At 41.1% G+C, this 23,104-nt stretch overlaps 3 protein-coding genes across 5 annotated transcripts in view; 1 reads left to right on the top strand and 2 right to left on the bottom strand.

Moving 5' to 3' along the window:
* LOC144981346 (uncharacterized) overlaps positions 1-23,104 on the bottom strand; it is a 676,107-nt gene that overhangs the window by 224,036 nt on the left and 428,967 nt on the right. For both annotated transcript variants that reach the window (XM_078935911.1, XM_078935909.1), the window contains exon 2: positions 239-715. In XM_078935911.1, the coding sequence (XP_078792037.1) occupies positions 239-715 (477 nt within the window). The remainder of the gene's footprint in view (positions 1-238; positions 716-23,104) is intronic.
* LOC111948918 (uncharacterized) overlaps positions 1-23,104 on the top strand; it is a 377,453-nt gene that overhangs the window by 348,160 nt on the left and 6,189 nt on the right. The window lies entirely within an intron of this gene.
* Positions 12,813-14,576, bottom strand: LOC111948726 (uncharacterized). The gene has a single exon (XM_023962935.2). The coding sequence runs from the start codon at positions 14,202-14,204 to the stop codon at positions 13,356-13,358; it is 849 nt and encodes a 282-aa protein (XP_023818703.1). The 5' UTR covers positions 14,205-14,576; the 3' UTR covers positions 12,813-13,355.

Raw genomic sequence — 23,104 nt, 5'->3', positions numbered from 1 at the left:
AAGGTTTCCTGTTTGTCGTTAGCTGGAGGGACTAACTAAGATCACATTATTTGAAGATTGTTGTCGGCTGCACTGACAAACAATGTCTTCTGTCTTTTCAACTGGAAGGGACAGAAGAGACTCTTCCAGGACACGCTGTTGATGGACTGCATGTTTGGAAAGCTTGAAGCTCAAGATAGAACCGTTTTTGAAGTGAACATACCGATAGTGTGGAGATGAAGATCAGAGTCACACTGACCTGCTGACATGTGAGAGCTGTCCACACTTTGGACATGACTTCTGTCCCTCTTCTTCCTCTGATCTCTGTTCTGTGGGTCTGTCTCTTCATCTGTAGTTGATGATGATTCTGTCTCTTCATCTGTAGTTGATGTTGATTCTTCATGTTGGTTTCCTTCATCATCCTGACTATCAGTTACATTAAAACTCTGCTGATTGTTTGGATCTGCTTCAATGTTCTCATCTTCCTGATAAGTAGGAATCTCCATCAAGGTATCAGTCTCCTGCTTCAGATCAAGGTGCTCTTCATCACTGATGCAGAGTTCCCCTGGTTCCTGTTTTATCTGTGGAGGTTCTGGTTCCTCTTCAATAGGTAGAGGTTCTGGTTCCTCCTGATTCTCTTGAATCTGTGGAGGTTCTGGTTCCTCCTGTTCCACTCTGAACTTCCTCTGCTGGTTGCAGAAATCTTGATCTTCAGTCATCCAATGCTGGGGGAGAACTGCAGGGACACAAACACAACAAGGAGCCTTTTGTATGTTTCCAGGACTTTTGGGTTTTTTCAAGCATCATGTCTGAGGAGTCTGAAGGACCGGAAGAGACTGATGGAAATGAATATGTATGCAGAGGTGGTTATTAACGAGTTACATTTACTTAAGTAACTTATTGGTGAATTGTACTAGTGAGAGTAAGACCAGGCAATTTTATTTGTTTAGCACAATTCATACATAAAGCAGAAAAAAAGAAAAGCATGAAGCTCAAAGGACTTCTCTGTTTCTTTGCTGAAGGTGTAGGAAAATATCTTTCGCTCTGAGATTTTTCCACGCATGTTCTTTTAGTCGGGAGAGATATAAGACCAAGATTCAGCCGGATAAAGTCACAGAAGGTTTATTCCCTAACAAAAGTTCTAAGACAGAATTAAAACAGATCTGGGTCCTCATTTTAGAAGGCCTTCAAAACGCAAGAAGTTACAGGCGTTTTACATGAAAGGCCACAAGAGAGAAGAAGACAATAAAATTATGCTCTGCTCAGACTTTTAAAGAAAATTCGGGTTTCCCTCCTCCCGCGGAAAACATGACGTCGAATCTCCGCCCTGGAACACTTGCATTGGCTGATCGATGATCCGTCTCCTCCTTCAGCCAATCGTAGAGGGTCATTCTCCGTGACCAGTTCCTCTCCTCAGGGAATGACTTCAAAGGGACACCTAGTGTTGCAGTAAACTCCGTCCCTTCCTGTCCACAACAAATCAGATTGACAGCAGGAAATCCATGGAGGTTCTGGGTCAAAGTTCAGTCTTTTGTTCTTCTTGAGAACTGGACATCCAGAGCAGTTCTCACAGACATACTCTATTCTTCAGGTGGTTTAGATTAGAGTGCTGGCTCCATTTCTGCTGACCAGTGCCCGAGAGGTCAGCATCCCCCTCCTCTGTAGGGGAATGAGTGACAGCTGCTGTCCATAGGTCACATCTCAGGAATGTGAGGTCAGGATGCACACAGTTCTACACACTTAATCTATGAAACTAAAACTTCAAGTAATATAGATAAAACAGAAAACGTAATAAAATAAGACAGAGAAACCCTTCTAAAGTGAGGACCAAAAAATATAATTTCCTTCAGTTCCCTCTCTTGGCCTCATGAAGTGAGGCCACACAAAAATAAAAACACATTATCACATTACACAATCAAAACATATCAGCCTACATTCAGACAGAAACATTCTTGTATATCATAGTATAAAAATATAAAAAGAGAGCAAAGACAATCAAAATAACACTTCCTGTAAGAAAAGAACACCTGGAATTAAGGGGAGAAATTGAGACATATTAAGGCAGAATCAAAAATCACACAGGCAACGAAAGAGTAAAAATAGAAATGTTAAACATGACATCAAGCCTAATTCAGAAAATTTCTTCCATGTCCTCCATGGGGGTCCCATCGGAGAAGCTGCAATTCATATGGCCCACATAAATAAGAATAGCAATATTCTTAGTTAATATTCTTAGTTAGTTAGTTAGTTAGTATTGCAACAAAATCCAAAAAGTCATTCAGGGCCTTAACCACTCGTGTCCTCCTCCTGCATGTCCCACAAGCTCTGGCAAGCTTGGACCTGGCCTCCTATGGACTTCTGAATAAGCCTGGTAATTATTCAATCTGACACATTTAATACAACAGAACGGCTGCAAAAGAGCTTGGGGTGTCTCCCCAAGATGAGTCTGCTGTGGATCTAAATATTGATTAGGGTTAGGGTCAGAAACTTAAAAAATAAAACAAGAACAAAAGACAATAATAAAATAAAACAATGACAAAACACGACAAGACAAGAATAAAAATGCACAGAAGAGATGTGATGGAAATGTCCACCACTTTGTCCTCTCCATAGTCTGCTTCTCCTCGTGCCGTTTTCATGAAAAACATAGGTGGGAGTATGCAAATTCAAGATAAAGACAAGTTTATTAGGGGCTGTCATCTAATGACCCATGTGGTGGATTCTAACTCCACCAGCATTCCTTATCACCTCAGGACAGTGTGGTAAAACCCCTTCATCCTCGCTGTGGATGAGATAACCAGATGAACAGACACACAAAGCTCTAAAAAGGTAAAAAGGTCTATCGTAAAAAGGTCTATCAAAATTAACATTTAAACCTTCTTTCTAAACAAATACATTCAAACGATGATAATTGAAACAAAGATAATTGAAACCTTGATAATACTAAAACAATTTCCTGCAACGAATCATTAATACCTCCTTTCCACCCTCTCTTGGCCTGGGGGAAACCCCAGGACACTAGTTGGGTGAAACCACGCAGATCTAAACAAAAATAAGGCATAAATACACAAACTAGAGCAATTGAAAGTAAAAATATAGAAACAGTTTTGTGCACCGGTAAGGTGAACAAGCTGTCTGTCCACATTCCTATGGAAGGCAAGAGAACAACATAAAGAAATGGAACCACGTATTGTCGTTGCCTTACTGCCATAAGGTTAGTCACACCCTCGTCATTTATCATCAACCTCAAGGTGTCCATGTGTTTCACAAAACAAAGAAGTGTCCACTACAACCACAAGAAAATCAACATGTCCAAACTATGTCCAGATGTTTATGCTGCAAAGTAGACATCCTACGCTCTATATACATTGAACAACCTATGCTAAAAACAGTTCTGCCTAAAAATGAGACTTCCCTTCTGCTAAAGTGCAAATTCCTGTTGCATTTCAAAACTCAAACATACAATTGCAACAGAAGATCTTTTACTACTCACAGGCAGGTTTCAACAGTCGGGGCTGCTAGCTGCTACCCTCTAGTAGCACAATATCCTGTCAGAGAGACTGCAAACAGTGACTGAAAATGCCAGGAAATTTTATTAACACCTATGTACTAAAATGCGAATAACTGTCCGCTATTTTCACATAATGGAATGCAAAAATAAGGGTTTGCTAAATCAATGGCAGTGAACAACACACATTGTTGAGCTAAAGTTGACAACATGCAATATGGATCAGGAACGGGTAGAACTAGAGTAATAGTGACATAATTAACAGTCCTTAAATCATATGCTATGCAATAAATTTTACCATCTGCTTTCTGCACCAGCATTACTGAGATCTAAAAACTTGTGCTCCTGCAATTACCTGAAGCACCACTAGGGAAGCGTGGAACATGAACCAACATCAAATGAACCTGTGGAGCATGAAGCATCAGAGAGCGTGTTTAACAGCACCTCTGCATTTTCATGGGCTGTCTTCTGTCTGCCACGATGTTTGTCAATACAGAAATGGTCCAGAACTCAGGAATTTGTCGTTGGATGAACGGTTAACCTGTACATTTTTATTGAGGGAAGAAAGTGAACACCTGAAAAAACACAATTCTACCAATGTGTTGTTAATGCCCCACTTAGTCATAGGACTGAGTTGCAGAGCCTCATGACCAGGGGGTGCTAATCCTATGTGGGATACAGCTGTGTCTGACAGCTAGTATCATTGCATTTGTGAGTGTATGAATGCACAATAAGCTGCTCGCCCTCAGGGCAACTATATGTCAGTGTAGTTCAAATGCCACGTGTGGCCTTCTACCTACTGAAATATTACCGTGTACTGTCAATCCTAGAGTGTACAGGTCAGACCATTCGGAGGCGGAAATAGAGCTTTGAGGACAGGAGTCATGGCTTTCACGCCTGAAACCCATGAAACCACCTGGCGTTTCAGGGCCCTCTGGTTGTCTGCAGTGGGGGTTGGCTGTGGGGTCTGGCATGGCATCCAGTCTGCTGGCTCCTGTTTTTGACAAGACTGTCCCGTCCCAAGAGATTCACAGGCGTGTTTAGTGAATGCATACATGAATGTTCCACCATCTGGTCAAAAGTCAGTCGGATGGTCTTTTGCAGGTTTTGAGGAGTCATTTGTTCATTTGTCAGAGCAGGTAGTGTCCACTAGAGTCATCAGTGGTTACCTCTCATCTTGGAAAAGACAATGGCTCCTGCATCATCAAGTGGTATTGTCCGACTTGCCCTGTGGTCCTCGCCACGGTGGAGGAGGGGCTTGGAGTGGTCGTGGGTACTGTTCATTTTTCCTCCAGACCCTCTGCCTCTGGGTCTGTGCAATCTGCTGTTGGGTACCTCGTTGTGGGCTATCACATGCCCAAGGGTTTGGAGTGCCACAGATGCCATTTCCAGATGCTGCTAGGGTCTCCTGGGCGGCTCACGTGTCCCAGGGTTTTCACCATGTTCTCCTGTCCCCGACTTACGAATGGCTGAGCATGACACGTCACTTCTGCTGTCTCTGAGGGCATCAAAACTGAAAATTCATGTTATTATTTTTAAACACCATTTATCATGTGTGGATTTTTCAGCTGCTCAACTTCTCCCTTTCTCCTTTCTATTACCTGCAAATGTGCAGTAATACTTTACATGATTGAAGTAGTTATCTTAACCTCAGGGTCAGTCACCTCTGACTGGGTCCCCTTCAGGCTAACTGAGGTCCTTTTGGGGGAGGTGTGAGCATCTGCTCATGCTCTTGTATCCCTTAGGCAGAAGAATGTTCTGCATGAAGATTTATGAGGGTTAAGGAGGGGTCTGGACTTCACTCTTATCTGGGCTGCCTTTCCTGCAAACATAAAGTTATGTGCTTCCAAGGACAAAATTTAAAAAAAAAATCATTAGTGTCCTGTTCAGGTTAAATGCCAACACAGTGGCTGCAAAAGTCAGTTGATCAGCGATGAAAGCCTATTCAAGAAAAAATCCCTAAATCTGTCTGTGACCAATATAACGGGTGCGGAGCAAAATGTTCAAAAAATACACTTTCTTAGACACATTTTAACAGCTATTTATTCAGTTCTTTATCAAAAAAGCAAGATCAATTGAGCATTACAGTTTAACATTAACACCCTTAGTTTGACTTGTCCTGAAGGGCTTGCTGGTCCTAATAAGAATCTAGATAATTGCTAAAAATAACAATCTGACCAATCCAAACTTTTCCTTAAAGCTGCAGAACCTACAATTGCTAAAATACAGTAACATCTTTATCTTTCAAACTTGAATGCAAACCAAAACTGAGTGCCTCTTAGTACTAACCACCACAGTTCATACTGTGGCAGCTGATCGCAAAAATTCTACAAAGTGTAAATGTTCTAACACACAAAATGTCCTTTATACTACAGCACTTTTATGACCTGCAGATCAGCCTACCGTCCTCCATGCCACAGATGGGAACTGCTTACAGAGGGGAAAAAGGGGGGGGTGTTACATGGGGGTCATGTCATATAATTACTCCTTCCGCCTGCTCACAATTAAAACACTTCTCTTACACCGTCATAGAAGGCCTTTGTTTGTTCAATGCTGTTGCTGAGCACTGTCCATGTTCTATATACAAAATTGTGCACCTTTCATTCTGACCATCATGGGAATTAGGAATTCCAATTAGTGTAAAATGAATGTTACAACATTGGGTAATGGTTAAACCTCCTCAAATAGTTTTGGGTGGAGCTGCACTCTTCCCATCAACCCTCTGCTCTTTGTCACCTAGAAGATGACAGCACCAACCTCTTTCTGTGAAAAATGAACTGCTTAAACCTTTCTATTCTCCTAATTCTTTATTCAGTTTTCCTTATTTAATCAAAAAACACAATTCACACTCTAAACTACAACAGGTTTGTTAAAACACAGACAATCAAGACGCAGACAATAACTTCTAACAATTTTCTCAAAACCAAACCAAAAGACAAAACAAATTAGGTACCTTACACACAAAAATAAACCATTTCACTGAAATGAATCTTTTCTAACTAGTGTTAATATTTCCCCTTCTCTTTTCTCATCTTTCTCTTATAACAATTTTCAAATATTCCTGATTCTGATTCAAACGAACAAAACCGCCAGTCATGTGCTTCACATTCAAACATTCACAGCTGTGCACTTCACAAAAATCCTAACGATCTGGGAAATATCAAAACAAACATACAAACAAAATCAAACATTGCAAAAATTCTGTTTTAAGGGAGTCTGAGTCTAAAAGAACCAAATGCTTATAACTAATTTCAATAAAACGTCTTTGAGCAAAACTGAACTAAATCTTGGTAATTAGGAAATACAAATAAATGAGAGAAAGATATTCAAAATACAAAAACCGAAATAATTGCAAAATTATTTTACACAAAATGTTTTAGACCGATGCTACCTTACCATGTTTTTGAAAAGATTTGGGGAACCTCCCGAGAAAGTAATTTTCGTTCGAACAGAGCCGGCTGCTGCAGCCATGCATGCAGTCATATCCTCGCCGTAGAGGCAAAGGCTTCCATCGGAAGCGCAGCGCTACTTAAAAACCTTTTTCTGCGAACTGAAAACCCACTGAAATTTGTTTTTAAACGACGTCTTACAACCGAGGTCATGACCACGCTCGATAACGACGATCCCCGCCATGATTTTACCGCAGATTAGATCCCAAACTCTAACTGTAAAAGTTTAGCGTGTTTCGCCATTACGATTTCCGGGGACGCCGGCTCGCCGGCCACGTGGTACTAACAAAGCCAATCATAGACATCGACACATTCGAAAGCAACTAAAACCTCCAGTCATTGGTCCATTCGACGTAAACAAGATGGCTGCGGCCATAGAAAACACAATAAACAAGGAAATGTGGAAATAAAGTTAAAATTCACAGATTTCAAACACTTTTTCATCCCATTCTTTCCAAAATCTCATACATTCCATTCCATTCATCCACATTCAAGTCATTTTCACCGCTGTTGTCAAGTCAAATCGTCACCGTCGTCTGTCGTCGTATTGTCTGTTCCACCCCAGTCGTATTTTGTCCGGACAAAATGCATCATATACCTCGTATTTTCCTTTGATGTTAATTTCGAATCCTTCTTTGGTCACTCTCCATCTAAAAAAATAATTTGTCGAGGCCGCTGCCCCGTTAGTGTCTTCCAAATTACCTAAACGCGCAAAAATTAGTTCCTAAACTACACTGTTTTTACGCCTTGGGCGTCTCTAGGACAAACAGACGAAAACCTGTATGTATTTTAAATACATTACCTCAAACACACCTGATAAACCTAGGATACCTTTTCTGTACTGTTGTTGCACACTAGGTGTCACAAACTAACGGTCAACCATCCCTTTAAAGTTTGGGTCAACTTTTATTTATTTATTTATTTATTTATTTATTTATTTATTTATTTATTTCGGGGGAAGCTCTACCGCCCACTCACTCGAGATCTCGTTCAATTTGAGTTATTCAACTATGAGATAACTTAATCAATATGCAGAATTTTGCAGCAGGCTTCTGCTTACCTGTTTTTGTATGCGGCCGCGTGAGAAGTCGACCAAGTGGACGGGAGGAAGCGTGCCCAGACTTTACACTGAAAGTCTCAAAAAATACGAAAAATACGCCACCGGCTCGATCCGTGTTCCGTTCCCCGACTTCACGTTTCGGGTCACCAAAATTGTAGGAAAATATCTTTCGCTTTGAGATTTTTCCATGCGTGTTCTATTAGTCGGGAGAGATAAAAAGACCAAGATTCAGCCGGATAAAGTCACAGAAGGTTTATTCCCTAACAAAAGTTCTAAGACAGAATTAAAACAGATCTGGGTCCTCATTTTTAGAAGGCCTACAAAACGCAAGAAGTTACAGGCGTTTTACATGAAAGGCCACAAGAGAGAAGAAGACAATAAAATTATGCTCTGCTCAGACTTTTAAAGACAATTCGGGTTTCCCTCCTCCCATGGAAAACATGACGTCGAATCTCCGCCCTGGAACACTTGCATTGGCTGATCGATGATCCGTCTCCTCCTTCAGCCAATCGTAGAGGGTCATTCTCCGTGACCAGTTCCTCTCCTCAGGGAATGACTTCAAAGATACGCCTGGTGCTGTGATAAACCCAGACTCTTCCTGTCCGTAGCAAATCAGATTGACAGCAAGAAATCCACGGAGATCCTAGGTTAAAGATCAACCTTTTGTTCTTCTCTGGAACCGGACATCTAGAGCGGTTCTCACAGACATACTCTATTCCTCAGGTGGTTTAGATTAGAGTGCTGGCTCCATTTCTGCTGACTGCTGTTGACCAGTGCCCCGAGAGGTCAACATCCCCCTCCTCTGTAGGGGAATGAGTGACAGCTGCTGTCCATAGGTCACATCTCAGGAATGTGAGGTCAGGATGCACGGAGTTCAGTTAAAGCACACACTTTAGCTATGGAATAAACTAAAAGTGATATATGTAAAACAGAAAACGTAATAAAATAAGACAGAAAAACCCTTCTAAAATGAGGACCAAAAATATAATTTCCTTCACTAGGTTGTTTCACCATCATAAACTGCATGTAACTCTATTTACCTGCACATTAATACTGTGGATTGACTTTCTGTTTACATAGTCCGCCTCATTTTCAGTTGGTGCAATGATGGGTATATGTGTGTCATCAATGCATCCAACCACATTTGTAAAACCTGAAGGTAAATTTGATTATTAGGTCACTTTCAGAGGATGCAGTAAGACGTTATTAACTAAACATAATTGTTCAGCATAGACACATTTGAACTGATTTGAACACTACAAACCAGCAATCCTGTGAAACTCCTCTTTGATGGCTCTCAGGGGTTTGGGCCCAGGAAACACTATAAAAATGTGCAGATAGCGCTTGAGAGCGAGGCACACTTTCCGAACAGCTCTGCATACAGTGGCTTTACTAATATGCTCCGCATCCCCGATATTGTACAGAAAGCTTCCATTGGCAAAGAAACGTAAAGCTGCACAAAGTATCTGCTCGGATGTAAGAGCACGTCCAGGGTGGCTGATGTTAGTAATGTAAGGCTGGATGAGATTGTGTATATATGTAATTGACTGCAACGAAAAACGGTGACCCTCAAACAAAAACGTATGGGGAAATGACAAAAAATTGAGTCTAGGTCTCAAAATCCTCGCACGACGTAAATGTAATTCTCTACGAATTAATGCAGCCTCCTCGTCTATTGGGTCCTCCAAAAAAGGACAAGCCATTCTTGTCACCTAGCTTATCTCTGTGTGACGGAAATGTGGGCAATGAAGGTTAAAGCAAAAATTACCGCTTCGTCTTTAAAAAGGGGAGGGGACCGGCAGAAACCTTGAGTTTAGAGAATAAAACCTGCTCCCGACCAGGTTAGGTTCACAGCGTAAGTAACCATGGACACTGACTCCGAGTATAAGTTACCTCTCTTTCAGAAACGGGTTTGACTTCCTCTGCTTTCTCTGGTTTAACAAACCTCCCATTCTGAAACGGAAAACCCAGGGTTTCCCTGATTTCAGGGTTAACGCACTCAGAGTTTACACTTAACCTCCTTTCTAAAACAGGCCCCTGTGCAGCGTTGCGTCCATCTGGATGATCTCAAACATGCTTATTGTGCATATTGGCTGCACCTATTTGGTGTTGCCAACATGAATTTCCATCCCCTAATGTTTACATACATTTAAGTATTGTTTGTAACTGTGAAATGACCGAAAGGTTACTATGGCAATCACTTTACAAACTTTACACTGAACAAACTTACTTTATTCTAAATGTTTTGTTTACTATTTGTACTGTCATGACAGTGATGGTGCTGTCAGTTTACCTTGTTGTTGCATCTTCAAAAGTGCAGAATAAAATGTGACAGTGAATTTGGAACAGCACATTGTAATTTCGGCATCTATTATTTTCTGGTTGTGCCCCTAAAATTTTCAGTTGGGGGCCACAGTGCTTTTAGTGAAAAAAGTTAGTCTGGATCCCTGCTTTAAGTTCTTCATGTATGTTATCCGTGGTCATTTATTTTAAAAGCACGTTATGTCTTATGTTACTTAAAGGAAAGTTCCAAGATTATTGATTTTTAGTTTTCTGGGAGAATTTTCTTTTTGTTTACACCACATTTGCACTAAATGGTGTCATTTATTTTTAACAAAGACAATATAATTTGTTCACAGAATTAATATCTAATTTACAGCTATTTCTTTAAAGTTAAGCAATGGCTATGGTTTTGTTTTTCAAAAGTTAATACCAATGTGTCTGGCAGCTACTTGACTTATTCATTTTTTTTCCTGTTTACAGCAATTCTTTTACTAAATAATGGAACTGTTGTTCATGTTCGCTATTGTTTAAACCAAATTTTACAGATATTTCCAAATGAAAATTGTCATTGTTTGTCAAAGACAGAGTATTACTGATTTCAGCAATGTTACACAAAAGTCTGTTATTCATTACACCAAATAGGACACAAGTTGTTTATTATCATGGTGTTTAAAAAATAAATGGGGAAATATTATCCAAAAAACAGTTTTTCAAGTTCTTCTTTCTTAAAGTTTGATATATCGTGAGTTGTTAGAGACGAGATATATTGATTATCACAATATCGACATATCGTGATAGTATCGTTATTGTGAGCAATGTATCGCAAATCGTATCGTGAGGTACACAGTAGAGCCCCGCGCGGGACTATTTTCTTCATCCCGCTCCCGCCCGAGCTCGCTGAATTTCTGACCAATCCCGCCCGAGCTCCCGCAACGTATACGTTACACTCCCGCCCGCTCCCGCAATATGTATGTCCACTCCCGCCAGCACCCGCAGAACTCATAAAATTTAGTCCCGCACAGTAATAGAGATGCATTGATTTTGTATCGTCTCCCGTCCCGCAAGAAAAAAAACACGTACTTGTATTGATATTATTAAAGAGATTCATGTCCCTCCTCCAGCCTCATCTTTTCATGCATTCCTCTTTTGTGTAATGTGCAACTTAAATATTAAATATATTTTCCCAAATCTTGTTCGGTTAAAAGTGTGCGTGTGTTCGCGTGCAGACAGACGCCGTCAAGCGCGGTCTAATAATTCAAAACAGCTCAAAACAGCTCATTTCTATTGACAGGTACATCTAAAATAATTTATTTTGTGAAAAAGGTTTTATACATTTTGTCAGCAGTGAAACTCCTTGTCTAGTATCATTACACACAGATTGAAATGTATTGATCCTTTTAGGGCTGGGCGATATGGCCTAAAAATAAAATCTCAGATTTTATTTTTTTTAATTCGATTTCCGATTTTTTCCCGTTTTTTTATTTCCCCCCACCCTACTTAAGGAAAGCAATAAGTACAAACGGCAAACAAGTTCAAGCAAATGTTGCTTTTATTTAATCAAAACCAAGACAAATGTAACCCCCATTTCTGGTATGAATAATAAATAAATGAACACACTCTTGGAATCCAAGTTAAGTATAAAATTTTTCTTCTTACTCCCTTTTTGGACTTGTGTTTAAATAATTTTGTCTTGTTTTATATAATTTTTTTCTTGTTTTTGTCTAATTTTGTTATTCTAAACTTGTTTTCACTTATCCAAAATAAAAAGGTTACTTCCTTACTTAAAGTCCCAGCTGTGTTTTAAATCACACTTTGTAGTCTAGACTAAAAGGAGACAAACATTCACCTTGACAGTAGCACCATTTTCTAAAGGATTAACAATACAGCTCATATCTGGGCTCTAAGGATTTAATTAAATAATAAACCCCATCTTATCCACGGAGATGATGATGAAGCAGGTCAACCCCCCCCCCTCCCTCCGAAAACAAAACGCCGCCGCGTCGCAAATGAATATATCGGTAAAAGTAATAATAACAACGCAGTAACAACTAACTAACTATACAGGCGTTGTAGAATCAGTGTACGGGGGCGTGCGTGTTTAAGAGGACTGAGAGCCTGCCGCGCGTGCCACATGAGCGTGCGTGAGAGCCCTTGACTCCGATGGGCTATAGGCAGCGTGGGGGGGGGTCTATTCCTCCACGTATGTGGCAGTAAACCCAGACCAGTTCCATCAACAGATGATTTTATTCCTTTGTTGGGAACAAACGTCCCACTGTCACCGGTAGCCATGCTGTCGCTAGCTGCTTCGTGTGTCGATTGTCGCGTGTTGCCGTGTGACACTAACTCTGGGGAGCCAAAAATGCGCCACATAAAAACTCGATTTAGTTATTTTTAAAATCGCCCGTAACAAAAAATTCGATTTAATTCATTTGATCGATTTATCGCCCAGGCCTAGATCCTTTACTTTTTTGCTTTTGATAATTGTGCCTTAGAGAAGATGAAAACCTAAAAAATCTGTCCAAGAAAGTCAGGATAAGACAAGACAAGACTTTATTGATCCCCGGAGGGAAATTCAGTTGATACAGCAGCCAAACAAGAAATATAGCCGTTAAAAAAACAAATGGTAAAAATTAAAATAGTAATAAAAGTGGAAGTAAAAGTACACTTCATGAATAAATAAGTAAATACAGCAGCAGTTTCAGCAGTTCTACACTGTGTCATTCTATAGTCTAACTGCTGTCGTGACAAAGGACAACTAAAGTGTAATTTTTTAAAATCATTTCTAAACATTCAATACTCGCTTGTGCCTTCCTCTAATCAAGTTATTGCATCAATATGGTATGGAGGCCATCAGCATGTGGGTCAGTGTACATGAAATGAAAGCTCAGGTTGTTATGGATTTCGTTAGAACATTGGGGTTTCACCCCAGAAGTTAGAAATAAAATGTTTAATTTTTCTGAAATACAGAATTTTTTCCGCTTGAAGTTAAGTCTTTTGCTGTGGTACAGAGGTTGAGAGGTCGAACTCCTATTTAGATAAGTTTAGAATTTAAAATTTACACTGAATCCTTACATTGTCAAGAAAAAGTCTTACAACTTCTCATGTGTGTTTTGAGATTAGATATTTGACTAAAACGTTTTTTACATTCTTTACAAGAAAAAGGCTTCTCTCCTGTGTGAGTTCTCATGTGTTTGTTGAGAGAAGATATTTGATTAAAACTTTTTTTACATTCTTTACAAAAAAAAGGCTTTTCTCCTGTATGAGTTCTCATGTGTGATTTGAGATTAGATTTTTGATTAAAACCTTTTTTACATTCTTTACAAGAAAAAGGCTTTTCTCCTGTGTGAGTTTTCATGTGTGTTTTGAGATTAAATATACGACTAAATTTTTTTTTACATTCTTTACAAGAAAAAGGCTTTTCTCCTGTGTGAGTTCTCATGTGTATTTTGAGACCAGATATACGACTAAAACTTTTATTACATTCTTTACAAGAAAAGGGCTTTTCTCCTGTGTGAGTTCTCATGTGTGTTTTGAGATTAGATAATTGATTAAAACTTTTGTCACATTCTTTACATGAAAAAGGCTTTTCTCCTGTATGAGTTTTCATATGTGTTTTGAGATTAGTTTTACGACTAAAACGTTTGTCACATTCTTTACAAGAAAATCCCTTATCTTCTGCATGGATTCTTGCATGAATTCTAAACAGAGATTTGTTACCAAAGCTTTTACCACATTCTTTACAGATATAACATCTTTCATCAGACCCAGTTTCCATGTAGTCAGACAGGTTAGTAATTATTCTTGAGTTTTTACCAGAATTGATAGAGTAAAGTCTCTCTTCTTTTGGAGATTGCTCGTATTTCTTACCCAGATTTGTCTTCTTGTGATTTGTTCCAACATCAAAGTCACACTGACTTTCTGACATGTGAGAGCGGTCCACACTTTGGACATGTCTTCTGTCTCTTCTATTCCTCTAATCTCTATTCTGTGGGTCTGTCTCTTCATCTGTATTTGATGTTGATTCTTCTTCATGTTGGTTTCCTTCTTCATCCTGACTATTAGTTACATTAAAGCTCTGCTGATTGTTTAGATCTGCTTCACTGTTCTCATCTTCCTCATAAGTAGGAATCTCCATCAAGGTATCAGTCTCCTGCTTCAAATCAAGCTGATCTTCATCCTGACTGATAAAGAGCTCCCCTGGTTCCTCTTTAATCTGTGGAGGTTCTGGTTCCTCCTGTTTCACTCTGAAGTTCCTTTGCTGGTTGCAGAGACCCTCCCCTTCAGTCATCCATTGCTGTTGGAGGACTGCAGAAACACAAGAAGAGAATCTTTTAATGACCTTGTGTGTTATAAGGACCATTAAAAATGTCAATAGTCTCAGTCATGTACAATATTTTTTTTTAAATTAGTTTCTTCTGTTTTCTTTAGCACAGCAGCAGCACAGCAATGAGCTGACCACCCCTCCTCCCATAAGGAGAGCTTTGTCAGTCAATAAACTGTAGTCTGAACCAGTTTAAGATAAAACATAATATTTTATTTTAAGGAAATGAAATTGCAGTAAAGTAATTCATAAATGGTACAAGTTGGTCATCAATGTCATTTAACTGTACAGCGTGGAAAATAAGTATTGAACACGTCAACATTTCTCTCAAAAAACCTATTTCTAATCGAGCTATTGACACGAAATTTTCACCAGATGTAATGCACACATAGAAAAAAATCCAAACATTTATGTCCATAAATGAAGTTATGTGTAATAAAGTGAAATGGCACAGGGAACAAGTATTGAACACACGAACAAAAGGAGGGGTAAAAAGGTCTGGCAAGCCAAGAAAGCAGCTGGAGTTTGTCAGTATTCAGAAGGTTAACCTGCCCCCTATTAGTGCAAAGTAATATCAGCTGGTATAGTCCTGATTGATGCCTTTTAAAATGATTTCTCACCAGCAAGGTGTTAGACAAGAAGCATTGCATGATGGGTAAAAGCAAAGAGCTGTCCAAAGACCTACACAACCTTATTGTTGCAAAACACACTGAAGGCATTGGTTACAGGCGCATTTCTAAACTTCTGAAAGTTCCAGTGAGTACCATTGGGGCCATTATCCGGAAGTGGAAAGAACACGGCATTACCATAAACCTGCCACGGCCAGGTGCTCCTCGCAAGATTTCAGACAGAGGAGTCAGAACAATCATCAGAAGGGTTCTCCAACAGCCCAGGACCACTCGTGGAGAGCTTTAGAAAGACCTGGAATCAGCGGGTTTTGATTTGAAGACAAGAAGTAATGCACTCAACCGCCATGGCCTCCATGCACACACACCACGCAAGACTACATTTTTGAAGAAGAAGCATGTTGAAGCTCATTTGGAGTTTGTGACACAACATTTGGATAAACCCATGACATTCTGGGAGAAAATACTCTGGTCAGATGAGACCAAAATTGAACTCTTCGGATGTCATAAGACACAACATGTGTGGAGGAAAAATGGCACCGCACATCACCCCCAAAACACCATACCAACAGTCAAGTTTGGAGGTGGGAGCATCATGGCGTGGGGCTGTTTTTCAGCATGTGGTACTGGTAGACTTCATATCATTGAAGGAATAATGACTGGAGAAAAGTATCGAGACATTCTTGATCAGAATCTGCTGTCATCTGCCAGGCTGCTGAAGATGAAAAGAGGGTGGATCTTTCAGTAAGACAACCATCCCAAGCACACAGCCAAGGTAACACTCAACTGGTTGAAGAAAAAGAAAATAAAGCTGCTACAATGGCCCAGTCAATCACCAGACTTGAATACAATTGAAAATCTTTGGAAAGAACTGAAGATCCGGGTTCACAGAAGAGACCCCCAGAACCATGAAGATTTGAAGGCAGTTTGTGTGGATGAATGGGCCAAAATCCCACCTCAGCAATGTATTCGACTGGTTTCTCCATACAGGAGGCGTTTTGAGGCAATAATCACCAACAAAGGTTTTTGCACTAAGTATTAAATAAATAGCGTGTTCAATACTTATTTCCTGTGCTATTTCACTTTATTACACATAACTTCATTTATGGACATAAATGTTTGGATTTCTTTCTATGTGTGCATTACTTGGGTTGATGCCGACATCTGGTGAAAATTTTATGTCAATAGCTCGATTAGAAATATGTTTTTGAGAGAAATGTTGACGTGTTCAATACTTATTTTCCCCGCTGTACCTACACTGAAGGTGACAGTCATAGCAGTGAACCACAATGGCACACCAAATATCCTTGGGTGGAAGATCCAGCATTTCTGCCTAATAATCGAAGGGCAGTAGAGGCCACATTCTTCAGAACAGAAAGACAGCTAAGTAAAGATCCGGAGTGGAAACTCGCCTTTACTGTTCAAGTTCATGACATGGTTGAACAAAAAGCAGCGATGAAACTGACAAATGACATCATCAGTGGTTGGACTGGACCAGTGTGGTACATCAGCCATCTCATTGCACCCAATCCCCACTCTGCTACTACTCCAATACGACTCATATGGAACAGCAGTCAAAAGTTCAAAGGAGTCTGTCTGAATGATTTGCTAATGAACGCAATGTGATCCAGCACAATTCTTACATAGATGATATATTCGTCTCCCACATCAACCCTGAGCAACTGAAAGCTATAACAGACAAATTGGAGCAGATCCTTAAAAGTGGAGGTTCTGAACTTAAGCCATAGGTCTTTACCGGTCAAGGTGGGAAGAGTCAAGGTGGGAGGCAAGAAGAAAGTCATGAGATAGAGAAGCCGAACACGAAACCCATAATTTTACCAAATCAAATAAGCCAAACTGACAGCTAAGCATTGGGTCTGGGTTATGATGTTACAGAGGACAAGCTTCACATCTTGACCGCAATAAACTTTTCAAAGAAGAAAATGAAAATGCGACTTGGAGAAGATCTATCACAAGACCAAATCAGACCATCCACACCAAACCCACCCACAAGAAGGGAGCTGCTCAGTCAAGTCTCAGGATTATATGATCCACTTGGTTTAGGAAAGCCGATCAAGCAGAAAGGTGCTATAATTGTGAGAAAAGCCTTTCAATGGTGTATACTTATACTTATATAGCGCCTTTCTTCCTACAAGGACAAAGCGCTTTACAGTCACAGTCCCATTCACCCAGTCATACACACATTCATACACTGGTGTCGGCTCCGCTGCCAAACACAGGCGCCCGCCTACCACGAGAGGCAAGGTAGGGTTCAGTGTCTTGCCCAAGGACACTTCGACTCATGGGTGTGCAAGCCTGGAATCGAACCTGCAACCATACGATCATGGGACAACCGCCTTTTCAAGAGGCAAAAGACAAGAAGTGTCCAGTTGACGAGACGTGGGACATGGCACTCTCAGATGATCGAGAAGAAGCAATTTCACTCTTCGAAGAATATGTCAAACTTGCCAAAATCAAGTTTCCCAGGGCACTAACTCCAGGATTCTTCATCAGCGATCCTGTGGCAGTTACATTCTGTAAGGGGAGTGAACATGCCTACGGAGCTGTAATGTACCTAACGTGGGAAACGGAGCAAGGACCTATAATTCGACTTGTGGAATCCAAAGCAAAATTAACTTCAATGGACCATAAAGGGGATGCTATAAAGTCTGAAATGTGCGGAGCTGTGTTCGCGTCTCGCCTAAAAGTGTACATTATTTGGAATGTCATTGTTTAATTAAAGTTAAATGATGGCACCATCTCCTTGACAGCCAAACAGTCCTCAGTGCGATACAAAGGGAAAGTTATGGTTTCCAAACCTTCTTCGCAAATAGGATTGGAGAGATCCAGAACAGCACAAGAACAGATGACTGGCATTGGATTCCTGATTCCTTAAATATTGCTGACATTCTCACAAGAGGCACTGGGGCAGAAAATCTCAATGAAAACTCAGAGTGGCAAAATGGTCTGAAATTCTTGAGCCTGTTAGAAGAGGAGTGGCCTGTGAAGTCAGCCGAAGAACTGGCAACGGCAGCAAAGGAAAAAGTCAATAAACTGCAAAAAAAGTCATTCATTGCTGTACTGACAAGAGCCCAAGCAAAGAAGCCGACAGTTAAAAAAAACAAAAAAAACATCTGCAGGTTCAGTTATCAGAGAACTTGTTTGAGCTGTTTAACTCGCCTAATTAAATCTGTTGCATGGATGTGGAGAGCAGCAAAAAGATTTGGAGGGAAAAACAAGACCATGGAAAAACCACAGTGGGAGGCAGTTCCATTGGCTGGAATTATCTCTGTAAAAGAAAGAGAAGATGTCCTAAGAGATATTTTTCTTGCAGCACAATAGAACATGGTTCTTCCTGCTACCACAATTGACAGATTAGTAGTCTACAAAAATGAGGAGCCTGGATTATTGGTTTCTGGTGGTCGGATACAAGTTTTCAGAAAAAACAAAGTTGGTGTCCCAATCTTACCTCATAATGCTTGGGTATCTATTTGGCTAGCTTGAGTAGCCCACAATCATAATCATGAAGGAATTGCTGCAACTTTGTTAAGACTGGTAAACCAAAGCTTGGGTGATAAAAGGTTGAAGAATCATCAAACGAGTTGTTGATGACTGTTTAATCTGCAGTAAAGTAAAATCAAAGAACTGTCAACAAATAATGAGTTCATTACCACCAGAGAGAATTGAACCTGCTGCACCATTCCAGTTCACAACCGTAGACCTCTTCAGACCCTACCAAGTAAGAGGAGATGTGAAAAAAAGAGTGACACAAAAGGTTTGGGAGTTCTGTTTTGCTCTATGGCCAGCAGAGCTATTCATGCAGAAATCACAAATGACCTGTCAACTGAAGAATTTCTGATGGCTTTAACAAGGATTCACTGCAATCAGAGGACATCCAAGGAAAATCTGGTCAGACCCCGGCACTAACTTTGTTGGAGCTAAACCAGCCTTGAAAGAGATGTACAAGTTCCTCGACAGTCAAGACAAAGCAAGCTTGGAAGACCTTTCAGCTGAACAAGGGACAGAGTGGGTGTGGAAAATCCATCCAGCTTATTCTCACAGGAACGGAGCTGCTGAAGCTGCTGTTCGCATCATGAAGAGGGCACTTAAGATTATTGGAAGAGGGTCCTCACTGACTTACAGTGAATTCCGGACAGCGCTGCCGCTCTACTTGGCAGCAAATCTGGCTAATGAGAGGCAGATTGACTCGAGGATACAAAGCCGGGAGGAATGCATTCTCTACATCACACCAAACCCTCTTCTACTAGGCCGAGCCTCTCCAGAGGGAGATCCAGGAACGTTTGACTTCACCAGCTATCCCTACAAGAGACTCAGAGCCATACAGACTGAAGTGGACAATTTCTGGAGAAATTTGAGTCAACTCGCCGGCCCCAACTTGTTCGTGCGGAGCAAGTGGCATACTGCACAGAGAAATGTTGCTGTAGGGGACATTGTGTGAGTAACCAGAATGCTATGAGAGGTCAATTCAGGGTGGGTGGTGTATTTCGCACTAATCCAGACAGTACGGGCATAGTCAGGGATGTTGATGTACGGGTTATTCCAAGTTACCATCCACCTGAGGTGAAGACAATAGGTAGGCAAACAAAAAAAAGTGTGTCAAGACTCAATGGACAAGAAGCGACTGTTTTACACAGAGATGTTTGACGGTTAGTTGTTGTACTCCCTGTTGAAGATCAAACGAAGTAAGTCTTGTGTGTGTCATTCAAATTGTTTGACCTCTGACAGTCAGCGACATTCTTACTGTAATAGGAAGAATGCCGAGTGGGAGGTGTTAATGCTGGGAGAAAAAAAGGCGTGTGTATATGTAAATTAAAATGGTTGAAAAAAGATAAATCAGGGTGGAAATTGAGTATTTGGAAAGTGATTTATACAATTTGAGTAAAAAGGATTAAAAAGAAAAATAAGAATCCAAAAAAAGGTCAACCGCAACAGGTGAGTTTGATTAAACCCGCGTCAGTGCGCCCGTGCGCGCATGGTGATTTATGTGTCGCGCAAAAGCAGTGATCACTGATCTGACAGGCGAACTGAAGGAAGGAGACATTCGGTCCAACTGTCAGATGAAAGAAAAATCCACCCCAACGCATCTAAAAAAGTGGAGAGGCAGCCAGTAAGATGCGGAAGTGATAAGGGGTTAATCAGCTGTTTCAGGGGCGTTTTTAGAGATCAGCTGTTTATTGGGTTATCGGGGAGCTTTAGACGTGAATTGTTTAAAATGTATTTTCTACGTCTGTTTGTTTAATTGATAACGGTGCATTGTTGTGTAAAATTTGATACTTTGAAATATATTTTGTTATTTGAAATTAAAATATAGTTATTTGTAATTTAATTGTAAAACAGAATATATTTTCATAAGCATTATTTCTGTACAGGTTTTTCACCTTGCTTGGTTTCTTCGACTACTCATTAACACTGGAAAAGGTCTCTGTCTAAAGTCAAATGCAAATAAAGAAAAAGAGACACGTTCATGGAGTTCTTGAGTCATTAGTGGAGTCCTGCTGGCATTTCCTCCATTTGATGCTTTCCCCTTCAAGTGGGGCAAAATAACTTGACAACTGATTACTAACAAAACGGAATCCGGAAATAAAAAAGAAACATCAGGGGTGTACTCTTGAAGGAGGGATCCTCCCCCAGGACGGACAGTGGATGTAAGCGAGGTCACTGATTTGATTAATATTTGGGGTGACAGCTCTATTCAGGCCAAACTAGAGGGCTCTTATCGCAACCAGGCGATTTTTAAAAAGATTTCCAGCTAAATGGACGAGCGTGGGTATGAGCGTGGGTAGATGATCTGTGGCCGTCAACGTATCACTGTCCATTTTACGAAGAGCTGGACCGCATTTTGGGGGATAAGCACAGCGTGAAAGCCCTTTGTGAAGCCTTTTGTGAAAATAAATTTAATAATGCAAAAAGAGCTCCGCTGTTGACAACACTGTTGTTGACATCCATTGTTAACGTTAGCTACTTCCGCAAACAAGTGACGTGGTTCACCGTTGAGTACTCTTCTACGCATGCGGGTCACTTTTGGGTCATTTCACGATCACACAGGAGATCAGAATAGTTTGCATTTAATTGGAAATTTCAACGGCCTTGCAAAGAAATCCAATTTAAAAAAAAAATCAGAATTGAACATTAAGCCCTGCAGTATGAACAGAGCCTAAGAGGTGTAGTAGAGACCAGGTACACAGCCAGGTACAGGGGCACAGATGAGCCAGAGGTTAGGTCCAGAGCCAAGTACAGGAGCGCAGAATCTGGATTCACTCCCACTGGGACAGAGTGTCAATACATGAATCGCACTGCACCAAACGAAGGCATGGAGAAATAAATCATCAAGAATAGAGGACAGGAGAAGTACATGAGAGTAGAGAACAAAACCCCATTTTATCATATGTTCCCCAGCTTTTGGTTCTGGTAAGGGTTAACCAGACTAACCCTCTACTTCAGGGGTGGGCAATTCCAGACCTCGAGGGCCGGTGTGTCTGCATGATTTCCAGATAGTCTGGCCCTACTCATGGCTGATTACCTGGTTCAGGTGTGTCCAGCCAATTAGAACATGCCAGAGCAGGGTATGCTGGAAAACATGCAGGAATGCGGCCCTCAGTGCCCACCTCTGCTCTACTTCATACTCTGGCCAAACAGGACAAATTGCTTGTGTGGCAATCTGATCGGTTAACACCCCACTCACATTGTAAAAACCAAAGCAAAAAAAAAGCAAAAAAAGGATCCCAAACAAGTGAACTCCCACTTGTGTACCAGTCAACCTCGTTGCAGGTAGCCAGGGAGGTGTAGGTGGTCATGAGTCCCAACTGGCCTCCAAGTCCCAGGAGCGCCTGCGCAGTCACGAGGTCAGCCGCAAGGGAGATGGGAAAGGAGATTTTGTGTTCAGTGGCTGACCCAGTGGATCGGATAAAAGGGAACTGTGAAGAACCTGTTAAAATACTCCCAATAATGGCAAAAAAACAGCCAAGTAGCTGCAGGTTCCACCAAACACCCTGCGGAGGTAAACCAGAATGAGGGGCAGCAGGGTTTTACCTCAGCAACCAGAGGACATGCAGGGCGAAGAGGCACACATCATACACATACCGATCAGCACTGATTTCACCTAAAGGGATGGAGGGAGCGATGAACTCTGTTCCACTTCGCCTTTCCCCGCCATATGCACATTCGCTGAGTGAAAAGGGATTATGACAATCGCTGCAGTAGAAACAAAAAGGACACCACGAATGTGCCAATAGACATAGGGAGAATGTACAGGCAGCAAGATACCTGAACTGACTAGGGATGGGTACCATGCCCCGGTATTGAACCAGCCCCGGGGCCACATTCTTCAAGACCGCAGTATCGTTAAGACCTGACCTGAACGGTTCTGCTATCGGTACTGGAGAAGTTACTTTTTCTTTTTTTTGTGTCCCACAAGCGTTATCTGCCATATTTAACTCACCAAGTCAGTCAATTTTCCGTGAATTAATGATGATATTATTTGAGGTATTGTCGTTGAAGCGGAGAGCTCTGTCTATTTGTGTGCAAGGGGGGCGGGGCTGTTGTTCAGACAGCACGCGCCGCGCGCGCACACACACAAGACAAGGCAGCGCACACACAGTCAGTGGCGATCTCGTAGGGGACACGTGAGCGACCCTAGACTAAGAACACCCGTTTCTGGGTAAAATTAATGAAGTTTGCATCAAGGAGCCCCTACCATCCTGTCACCTTGCTTCTACGATGACCGCATGTTGCGCTGTTTGTGTAGAACACGATGGAGCGGCGTGTTCTACACAAAACAAACAGGTAGAGAGGCGGGGCTTAGATTCACCACTTATGATTCCAGACCTGTGACAAACTATCAGCTGCTTCCTAATACTT

This window comes from Oryzias latipes, chromosome 2 (assembly GCF_053564925.1).
Source record: "Oryzias latipes strain Hd-rR chromosome 2, Olatipes_Hd-rR_3.1".
NCBI lineage: Eukaryota > Metazoa > Chordata > Actinopteri > Beloniformes > Adrianichthyidae > Oryzias > Oryzias latipes.
Note: the sequence above shows the minus strand (reverse complement) of the source record. Positions and strands in the feature narration are given on the sequence as shown.